Source organism: Mizuhopecten yessoensis, unplaced genomic scaffold, assembly GCF_002113885.1.
Source record: "Mizuhopecten yessoensis strain PY_sf001 unplaced genomic scaffold, ASM211388v2 scaffold10363, whole genome shotgun sequence".
NCBI lineage: Eukaryota > Metazoa > Mollusca > Bivalvia > Pectinida > Pectinidae > Mizuhopecten > Mizuhopecten yessoensis.
Window position 1 is genome coordinate 20,711 of NW_018408509.1, and position 11,792 is coordinate 32,502.

General features: G+C 37.9%; 1 protein-coding gene across 1 annotated transcript in view; it reads right to left on the minus strand.

The window, feature by feature from the left end:
• Positions 1 to 11,792, minus strand: part of LOC110460349 — a gene marked incomplete at its 3' end in the record, with an annotated part of 36,985 nt that overhangs the window by 20,536 nt on the left and 4,657 nt on the right. The window contains exons 2-3 of the mRNA XM_021513211.1: positions 5,768 to 9,388; positions 4,431 to 5,315 (exon numbers count right to left, since the gene is read on the minus strand). Of these exons, the coding sequence (XP_021368886.1) occupies positions 4,431 to 5,315; positions 5,768 to 9,275 (4,393 nt within the window). The remainder of the gene's footprint in view (positions 1 to 4,430; positions 5,316 to 5,767; positions 9,389 to 11,792) is intronic.

Here is an 11,792-nt window from a genome sequence, read left to right on the forward strand (position 1 = left end):
CGCCCGCCGGCCGCCCGCTCACGTGATAACATAATACGTCCCCGTCTTCGACGGGCGTATAAATACAAAAATACAAAAACTGAAAGTGCAAAAGGATAAAATGGCAATAATTTTATGTCAAATTATAACTACGAGCCAAAACCTAACTTAAATACCACTACATCTATGTCTGTTCTCCATAAAAATCACAGAAGCAACATGTTTGATTTTGATACATATGAACAATAAAACAAACTGCACGGCTAAGAACTAGGTTGTGTAATGGTAAAGTGAACGATGTTTCACTGAGGTTTATGTAGTACTTACATGTAACAGGAACTATCCAACATGCATGTGCTTATTACCCAAGACAAACGTGTCTTTTACCAGTGAAAAATGTGTTTGCTTCACCGAAGAAAAATGTGGGTGTTTTTTTTAGCTCACCTGGCCTGAAGGGCCAAGTGAGCTTATGTTGTGGTGCGGCGTCCGGCGTCCGTCCGGCGTCAATATTTTACTTTAAACAACTTCTTCTCAATAACCAAAAGGCCCAGGGTACTGATAATGGGCCTGTAGCATGCTGGGATGAAGGGCTACCAAGTGTGTTCAAATGAATGACCTTGACCAACTTTCAAGGTAGCAGGGGTCAAATGTCTTCAAATCTTCAAACAACTTCTTCTCAATAACCGAAAGGCCGAGGGTACTGATATTTGGGCCTGTAGCATGCTGGGATGAAGGGCTACCAAGTTTGTTCAAATGAATGACCTTGACCAACTTTCAACCTAATGTCCTTGTTCGACATTCAAGGTCACAGGCGTCATATGTTTAAATCTTTTAAAAGGTTCTTATTAATCTAGTACTTACATGTAACAGGAACTATCCAACATGCATGTGCTTATTACCCAAGACAAACGTGTCTTTTACCAGTGAAAAATGTGTTTGCTTCACCGAAGAAAAATGTGGGGTTTTTTTTTAGCTCACCTGGCCTGAAGGGCCAAGTGAGCTTATGTTGTGGTGCGGCATCCGGCGTCCGTCCGGCATCAATATTTTACTTTAAACAACTTCTTCTCAATAACCAAAAGGCCCAGGGTACTGATAATGGGCCTGTAGCATGCTTGGATGAAGGGCTACCAAGTGTGTTCAAATGAATGACCTTGACCCACTTTCAAGGTAGCAGGGGTCAAATGTCTTCAAATCTTCAAACAACTTCTTCTCAATAACCAAAAGGCCAAGGGTACTGATATTTGGGCCTGTAGCATGCTGGGATGAAGGGCTACCAAGTTTGTTCAAATGAATGACCTTGACCAACTTTCAACCTAATGTCCTTGTTCGACATTCAAGGTCACAGGCGTCATATGTTTAAATCTTTTAAAAGGTTCTTATTAATCAAACACTGATATTCTGCCTGTAGCTGTATTTTAGTCCACTTTTAAGATTACAAGTGTGAGATTAATACCAGGTGAGCGATGCAGGCCCATATGGCCTCTTGTTTCAACTGAGAGAAATGTGGGGGGTTTTAAACTGAGAGATTGTTTTTTTAACCAGAGAGTGATGTGTTGATTACCTCAGAGAGTTGAGTTTTTTTACCAGAGAGTTTTTATTATTACCAGAGAATGATGGTTTATTACCTGAGAGAGATGGTTTATTACCTGAGATTTGATTATTACCTGAGAGATGTTTATTACCGGAGAGAGATGATTATTACCTTAGAGATATGTTTATTACCTTAGAGAGATGTTTATTACTTTAGAGATATGTTTATTACCAGAGAGAGATGTTTATTATGCGAGACAGATGTTTATTACCTGAGAGAGATGTGTATAACCTGAGAGATGTTTATTACCTGAGAGATTACTTTAGAGATATGTTTATTACCAGAGAGAGATGTTTATTATGCGAGACAGATGTTAATTACCTGAGAGAGATGTGTATAACCTGAGAGATGTTTATTACCTGAGAGATGTTTATTACCTGAGAGATGTTTATTACCTGAGAGATGTTCATTACCTTAGAGAGATGTTTATTACCTTAGATAGATGTTTATTACTTTAGAGAGATGTTTATTACCTGAGAGATGTTTATTACCTTAGAGAGATATTTATTACCCGAGAGATGTTTATTACCTTAGAGAGATGTTTATTACCTGAGAGAGATGTTTATAACCTGAGAGATGTTTATTACCTGAGAGATGTTTATTACCTGAGAGATGTTCATTACCTTAGAGAGATGTTTATTACCTTAGATAGATGTTTATTACTTTAGAGAGATGTTTATTACCTGAGAGAGGATTTTTACCTCAGAGAGATGTTTATTATCTGAGAGAGATGGTTATTATCTGAGAGAGATTTTTATTACCTGAGAGAGATGTTTATAACCTGAGAGAGATGTTTATTACCTGAAAGATGTTTATTACCTTAGAGAGATATTTATAACCTGAGAGAGATGTTTATAACCTTAGAGAGATGTTTATTACCTTAGAGATATGTTTATTACCCGAGAGAGATGTTTATAACCTTAGAGAGATGTTTATTACCTTAGAGAGATGCTTATTACCTTAGAGAGATGTTTATTACCTGAGACAGATGTTTATTGCCTTAGAGATATGTTTATTACCTGAGAGATGTTCATTACTTTAGAGAGATGTTTATTACCTGAGAGATGTTTATTACCTTAGAGAGATGTTTATTACCTGAGAGATGTTCATTACCTTAAAGAGATGTTTATTACCTGAGAGAGATGTTTATTACCCGAGAGATGTTTATTACCTTAGAGAGATGTAATATAATTTACTTTTGAGAGATGTTTATTACCTTAGAGAGATGTATATCACTTTAGAGAGATATTTATTACCTCATAGAGATGTTTATTACCTTAGAGAGATGTTTATTACCTTAGAGATATGTTTATTACCTTAGAGAGATGTTTATTACTTTAGAGAGATGTTTATTACCTAAGATGTTTACTACCTTAGAGAGATGTTTATTACCTTGGAGAAATGTTTATTACTTGAGAGAGGTTAATTACTTCAGAGGTATGTTTATTACCTTAGAGAGATGTTTATTACCTGAGAGATGTTTATTACCTAAGACAGATGTTTATTACCTGAGAGAGATGTTTATTACTTTAGAGATGTTTATTACCTGAGAGAGATGTTTATTATCTGAGATATGTTTATTACCTGAGAGAGATGTTTATAATCTTTGAGAGATGTTTATAACCTGAGATATGTTTATTACCTAAGAGAGTTGTTTTTTATCTGAGAGATATGTTTATTACCTGAGAGAGATGTTTATAACCCCAGAGAGATGTTTATTACCCGAGATGTTTATTATCTGAGAGAGCTGTTTATTACTTTAGAGAGATGTTAATTACTTCAGAGATGTTTATTACCCGAGAGAGATGTTTATAACCTGAGAGAGATGTTTATTACCCGAGATGTGTATTACCTAAGAGAGATGTTCATTACTTGAGAGATGTTTATTACCTAAGACAGATGTTTATGACCTGAGAGAGATGTTTATAACCTGAGAGAGATGTTTATTACCTGAGATGTTAATTATCTTAGAGAGATGTTTATTACCTGAGAGATTTTTATTATGTTAGAGATATGTTTATTACCTGAGAGAGATGTTTATTACCGGAGAGATATTTATTACCTTAGAGAGATGTTTATTACCTTAGAGAGATATTTATAAACTGAGATGTTTATTACCCGAGAGAAATATTTATTTCCTGAGAAAGATGTTTATTACCCGAGAGATATTTATTACCTGAGAGATGTTTATTACCTTAGAGATGTTTAAAAACTGAGAGAGATGTTTATTACCCGAGAGATATTTATTACCTTAGAGAGATGTTTATTACCTTAGAGAGATATTTATAAACTGAGATGTTTATTACCCTAGAGAAATATTTATTTCCTGAGAAAGATGTTTATTACCCGAGAGATATTTATTACCTGAGAGATGTTTATTACCTTAGAGATGTTTAAAAACTGAGAGAGATGTTTATTACCCGAGAGATATTTATTACCTTAGAGAGATGTTTATTACCCGGGAGATTTTTATTATGTGAGAGATATGTTTATTACCTTAGAGATGTTTATTACCTGAGAGATATTTATTACCCGAGAGAAATTTAAAACCTTAGATAGATGTTTATTACCTTAGAGATGTTTATTACCTTAGAGAGATATTTATAACCTGAGAGAGATGTTTATTACCCGAGAGAGATATTTATTACCTGAGAAAGATGTTTATTATCTGAGAGATATTTATTACCTGAGATATGTTTATTACCTTAGAGAAATGTTTATTACTTTAGAGAGATGTTTATTACATTAGAGAGATTTTTATTACCTTAGAGAGATTTTTATTACCTTAGAGAGATGTCTATTACCTGAGAAATGTTTAAAAACTGAGAGAGATGTTTATTACCGGAGAGATGTTTATTACCTGTAAGAGACGTGTTTCTGTGAGCTGTTGGTTTTACACTTTTTTGCTGGCGGTTTGACATCTGAGTCCTGGCCACAGACATCTTATCTTTTATCTGCTGTGAGTTGTCTAGTTGCACCTTTTGCTGTCTCTTTGACCTTGACCCTTTCATTTTTGGTAGAGTCCTTGAATTCACAGACGTGGAAGTAGACAACCATCCACTTGTAGCTGAACTAGGTTTCTTACAGTCCTGATGCTGAACAGCCATATCTATAGACTTTTTAGAGTAAAATGTAGATTTCTCAATCCTAAAGGATTCTATTTTTTCAGCAGTGGTTTTCAGTCTTTCAGGTTCTGTTGGTAACACTGTTTTTTTAAAAGAAATAAGATTTTGAAACCTTATTTTATCTATGGATTTTACGAGTGATTTTTCTATCTCCCGATATTTATCACTGGGTGTCAGGGAGCTTTCCACAGGAAGGTCATACTGTGTGGCAATATTGAAAGGTTCTGTGTCCTCCTGCTCCCCAGGCTCAACGTCCATGTGGGTATCTTCCTCAGTACTGCTGATGGTTATATCTCCAGCCAGCTTCTCTGACACATCTTCAGTGCTACTGATTGTAATATTGTCTATTTGAGTGTTAGCCATATACAAATCTTTATCCTCGTCAGATCTACTGGACAGGGCAGCCCCATCGTCCATCTGTGTTGCGGCCAGGTAGGGATCCCCACCGTCAGTCTGTGTGGCAGCCAGGTAGGGACCCCCACCTTCAATCTGTGTGGCAGCCAGGTAGGGATCCCCACCGTCAATCTGTGTGGCAGCCAGGTAGGGATCCCCACCGTCAATCTGTGTTGCGGCCAGGTAAGGATGCTCAATTTGTTCCTTATCAGTAGGTACATCTGCTTCTGATGACAAAAGAAAGGAACAATATATATACACTCCATAGCTAGTTTAGACACAATCACACACATGTAGTTAAAATACACACTTCAGACAATTTGATAACGAAAACACTATTATCACATCAATTTTGTGAATTTGTTTTTTAGTTATTGCACTTCAAAAAAAAGTGTACAGTTGTGTCCAAAGCATACACAACCACAATAAATACAATTGTAAATGTACCCTCAACATACACACCTACAGCAAATACATTTTAACACATTTAGGTATGTGATCACGTACACTCCCCCTGCACCCAAAATCAGGTGTGACCTTTAACCTTTAACCTTGACTGATAACTACTAAAAGGTATTTTGGAGTTTTTATACTCAATGTTACCAGACCATGGTGTAAATATAAACTAAATGTGTTCAGGGATTAATGACAGTATTCAGTAATTCAAGATTATTGTTACCTATAGGTAATTCGTTCAGATGAAGACCTTTTGTCCTGTTTACTGCCTCCTTGTTTGATATCTGTAATCTGGCTCTCATAATCTGTTTCTTCATTTTCTCTGAATCAAAACGGACTTTCGGAATCTTCTGGGACATCAGCCCTTTTTCCTGTGTCTGATTTGTACCGATATCTTCACCTTTAGAAAACCTTGAGCAGTGACCTTTGACTTCGTTTCTATGAGGATGTGTATGTCTAGCATAAACACCCTCCTCTTTGTCATCAGTACCAGTAAACATACTGACACCATCTACCTGAGTCTGGGCAGTGTAGGCATCAACCTCTCCATCACCTTTGTCATCAGTACCAGTAAACATACTGACACCATCTACCTGAGTCTGGGCAGTGTAGGCATCAACCTCTCCGTCACCTTTGTCATCAGTACCAGTAAACATACTGACACCATCTACCCGAGTCTGGGCAGTGTAGACATCAACCTCTCCGTCACCTTTGTCACAAATTAAACCAGCGCCATCTATCTGTGTCTGTGCAGTGTAGATACCGTCTTCCTCATCATCTGTGCCATGGATTATACCAGCACCATCTATCTGTGTCTGTGCAGTGTAGATATCTTCTTCCTCATCAGCTGTGCCACGAATTACACCAGCACCATCTATCTGTGTCTGTGCAGTGTAGATATCGTCTTCCTCATCACTCCTAGTGCCGTGACCTATAACATTCGTCTGAGCCATTCTGAGCTTATGATGCTTTGGTTTAACATTTACCATCAGACTTCTGTCCACTGGGACACAAAAGTTGTACGGGTCAATCTCTGTGTGTTGCCTGTGAGGATCAGCAGTGTCTATTACTTCCACCTTTACATATACCTCCTCCTTATCATCAACATCAATGTACACCTCAGGCCTGTGGTCAATGTCCAGCTGTGTGTCTGCACTGTAGATACTGTCCATCTCACCATCAGATCCACCATGAGATCTGACATCGTCCAACTGTGTGTCCATGCTATAAACACTGTCCATCTCCCCTGGTTCCCCACCCTCTTGCTGACCAGCCACTTTTGTGTGAGTACTGTACCTGTTGTGTTGTTTATATCGTTTGTCCTTAGGATGGTCTATCTGTGTACAGTGGTTGTACAAGTCTTCGTCACTCTCAGTAATACCGACATGATCTACCTGGGTGTCTGCGGTGTAGACACACATTTCATCTACTGTACTCTCCTCCTCCGCTCCATCTACCTGTGTTGCTTTCTCGTATGGATCATCATTCTCATCATCACTCTCGTCAAATGTCACCACCTCTTCTATAAACCTGACTCTGCTCTCTGTGTCTGCAGTGTCTACCTGGGTGGGTTGATCATATATTGAACTATTGACATCAGCTTGCTGAGTCAAAAGTCCATAACTTAAGTCATCATCGCTATCCACACTCACCCAGTCAATGTTACTGGCAGCACTGCTGTTAGACGCATCCTCATCTCTTCTCTGTCCCAATACTTGTAAATCATTGTCATCAGAATCACAATCTGGCAGGTTGAAATATGCTTTAAATTCTTCAGCATCATCAAAATCCGGTAGTTTGTCATCTTCGTCACTGCTGATCTCAACAATCTTCTGTGACATGTCTTCGTAATCCGAGTCAGAATCCTCAATAAACATAACATCTAGGTCCTGTGTGTAGCCATAAGATGGGGGCTCTATTTTGGGTATGAGAATTTCCCCACTATTGTTTTTACTATCCTCCACCTCAGACTTGATGTCTGGTCCTCCGGATTGGTTGTGTATTGTTTCCTGTCCTAAAGAGTAATTCTGGGTTGCAGACTCATTCTCTTCATTCTGAGAATAACAGCCTTGCCTGAAACGTTTGCTGGACTGTGGCCAGAGATTGAAGTCAGAGTTTCCATCATCAACCATATTGTCTCTTCCTCGTTTGATTGAAGAACGACCTGTTGATTTTGTTTTATATTTGTCCACGGACAGACTAGCCAGTGGTACATCAGCATCAGAATCAGTAGTGGTTTCCAGGTCAGTTACTAGCTCCTGCTTAACCTCTGACCCTAAAATAGCTGGCTTACTTGTGTAAGACATCCGATGAAGACTTGGCATAGATTGTGTTTTGTCTTGTGAAGGAAATTTGTATGGATCATCTTGTATGTGTTGTGATGAGGACGGAGGCTTCCCAAAAAGGGATTCAGATTCCTGACTCTCTCCAGAATTCCTAGCAGTACGAGATCCTTGACTATTTTTGTTTGTATGTGAAGTTGTGTGATGAGCTAATTGGTCTACCCCCTGCTTCCCTATATGATGATATGGCCTTTCAGAGCTGTCTGACTTTTGCCTGCTTGTATATATTATATTTCGGTCTGGCTCTTCCTCCGACGATGAGGACATGAACTTTAAGGTGAGATCTGGAAGCTGTGTGTCAGGGACTTCCTTATGCATGGGACTATCATTGATTGTAGCATCACTATCCATCATATGTGCCTCCATATGCACTGGGCTATCCATAATTGTGATATCACTATCTATTGTAGATTCGTCAGAAGAAACCATTTTTTTTGGGAGAGATTTCCGTCCAGCAGAAGTCTGAGTTACAAACAAATCATCACTACTGTTGCCAGAAGACAACTGACCCATAGCCTCATCAGATATACTTGGGTCAAAGCCTTCAGAGCCTGGATCTGAGTCATGGTAAGTTATACATTTCTTACGCGGAGGTTCTACAGCCTCTTTGACCACATCAGAGTCAGAGGACAGTTTAATAAAGCTGTAAGTATTGGCAGCAGAAACTGGCCTGGCATGAGATCGTCTTGAGCTAATTTTGCTGTTGGGTTTGTGCGAGTCCCTTGTGCTGATCTGGCTGTTGGGTTTGTGCGAGTCCGTTGTGCTGGTCTGGCTGCTGGTGTGTGAAGTAGATGGTTGTGGAGCTTTTGTTGTACTGTACCACCCATCCTGACTAGCTGTTCCAGATCCACTGAGCAATACTTCACTTGCCTGGCTGTTGTTTCCGTACAACCTTTTGGCTAACCCTCGTCTGACCCGTTTACCTGTAGATGCAGATCTCCCTGTAAGCTCGTCATCACTACTAGTGTCACCGCCATCCCCTTTGGCATGCTTCGGTCCTTCTCTATTGGAGGAGGATGTGGTTTTTCTCTTCACTCCTCTGTCTCCTGATATATTTGTCAAGCTCTTGTTTACTTTTCCTGTTGTTTTACTAGGAATAGATCTGTAGGTAGATTTATCACCAGTAGTGGACTTACTTGCTTTTCCTGTTGTTTTACTAGGAATAGAACTGTAGGTAGATTTATCACCAGTAGTGGACTTCCTTACTTTTCCTTGTTTAGAGTGCTTGGGTGATGAAGATGTGGAGGCATTGTCATTGGAATCGAAGGAAAATGTTTTCTTTTTTTTCTTTTTCTTCGACTTAACAGGAAACCCCTCAATCTCAATGATGTCAGATGGTGAGGTCTCTAAGTCAGAGGAGTTATCAGAAGAATAATGTTGTCGATTCATTCTGTGAATACATTTTTCTTTTCAGTTAGTTTTCAACAAATCTCCCTCTAGTTCACAGTTATTATGGTCAATCCAACTTCGTAATGTTACTGGAACTATCCCATTCTGCTAATCTGCAATGTAAAACAAAAGAAGAAAAAGTTATGTAACAAGCAACAAGAGGCCCATGGGCCTTAACGGTCACCTGACATCCGATTTAAATTAGGACTGTCATCCAGGGGCCAATTCATACTTTTTGTCGGTCCGAGTGACCTTGCTTCATCGTCCATTAATTTTTCCTTGTGGTCACAATAACTTCAGTCAATATGAACCGATTTTGATGAAACTTTGTATGCAGCTTTGTATCAATGAGATCCTGGATGAGCTTGAATACCGGACCAATTTGACCATAACTAAATAGTTATTCCCCTTGGTAATTCTATTATTGTTGGACCCTGTGAACACGATAACTGAAATAAATGGGGATAACTCCAATTTTGACCCAAGGGGTCTGTTTTGAACAAACTTGGTAACTGTATGTCTTCTGTTCTTGGTTAAAAGAAACAAGTAAAAGCGTAAATCAATGATTTATTAAATAAGGCACAAAATTTTAATAGCCCCTTGTTAGTAGCAAAAATGCGTCATGAATGAAAAAAAAGCTGTACCACATGAATTTACATCTATTCTTGTGTTATGTCAATCAACATCACAGGGACAAATAATAATATAATGACAAAGGGCAATAACTCTGCAGGTTACCGTCAAATAATTACCGGACAAAGATTCATTAAACACCGTCAACATTTATTCAAGTTATCGTGTTTACAAGGTCCAATAATAATATTATTACAAAGGGCAATAACTCTTTAAGTTACTGCCAAATAATTCCCAGTTTCGAACTCATCTGAGATCTTATTGATATAAGGCTACATACATAGTTTCATCAAACTTGGTTTATATTTACCCAAGTTATCATGAACTCAAGGTCCAATACAAATTAGTGTAATAATATTATTACAAAGGGCAATAACTCTGTAAGTTACTGTCGAATAATTCCCATTTTCCAACTCAACCGAGATCTTATTGATATAAGGCTGCATATAAAGTTTCATCCAACTCGGTTAATATTTACTCAAGTTCTCGTGTTTACAAGGTCCAATAATAATATTATTACAAAGGGCAATAACTCTTTAAGTTACTCTCGAATAATTCCCATTTTCGAACTCATCCGAGATCTTATTGATATAAGGCTACATACATAGTTTCATCAAACTTGATTCATATTTACTCAAGTTATCATGAACTCAAGGTCCAATACAAATTAGTGTAATAATATTATTACAAAGGGCAATAACTCTGTAAGTTACTGTCGAATAATTCCCACTTTCCAACTTATCCGAGATCTTATTGATATAAGGCTGCATATAAAGTTTCATCAAACTCGGTTAACATTTACTCAAGTTCTCGTGTTCACAAGGTCCAATAATAATATTATTACAAAAGGGCAATAATTCTGTAATTATATATAAGTTACTCTCGAATAATTCCCATTTTCGAACTCATCCGAGATCTTATTGATATAAGGCTGCATATAAAGTTTCATCAAACTCAGTTAACATTTACTCAAGTTATCATGTTCACAAGGTCCAATAATAATAGTATTACAAAGGGCAATAACTCTGTAAGTTACAGTCGAATAATTCCCATTTTCCAACTCGTCCAAGATCTTTTTGATATATGGCTGCATACAAGGGGGACCATACCCTCCGAGAACCCTTTGGCTAATGATGCTCCAGACCAAATTTGGTCAAAATCCCTTCATCTGTACAAAAGGAGAAGGATCTTTTGATGTTTTCCACTATTTCCCCTAATGGGCCCAACCCATCTGCCCCAAAGAAAGAGGCCCACACACCTCAGTTTATACAAAATTGATTCTTTTGTCCCTAATCATGCTTCAGATTGCATTTGGTTTAAATCCCTTCACTTGTATAGTAGGAGAGAAAACAAGAGGCCCATGGGCCTTAACGGTCACCTGATATATTTATACAGAGAGTTGATTTTGTTTTTAGGTAGCAGAGTACAGTAGCGTATGGTGGCCATGGGTGATATTTTTTATACAATGAATAACCCCTGTAATATAACATGTATCAAAATCAAAAAAAAAATCAGCACTAAGTTGGCATATACATGATGAAGTGGACTATGTGGGCTTCATAATTTTTCAAAAAAATAAATTGAATTTGGTTTGAGACTACAATTTTGGGCATTTACAAATCTGTGTCTACACAACAAAAGCTAGCTTTTCATGTAGTCTATTTTTGTACTCAGCACATGTGTAAATATTGTGAAAAATCCACCGGATTGACCTTTGCTAAAACGTGAGTATTTCTGTTACCGAGTAGGCGATATTTAATTTCAGACAGGTTTTAAGAAAAACAATTCTACTTGCGGGGGTCAAATTCTGGGTTAAAAATCATGATTTTTTGCATATTTTGGTGTTTTTTGATGTGGTAACCATGGTTTTCAGAAGTCCCAAAT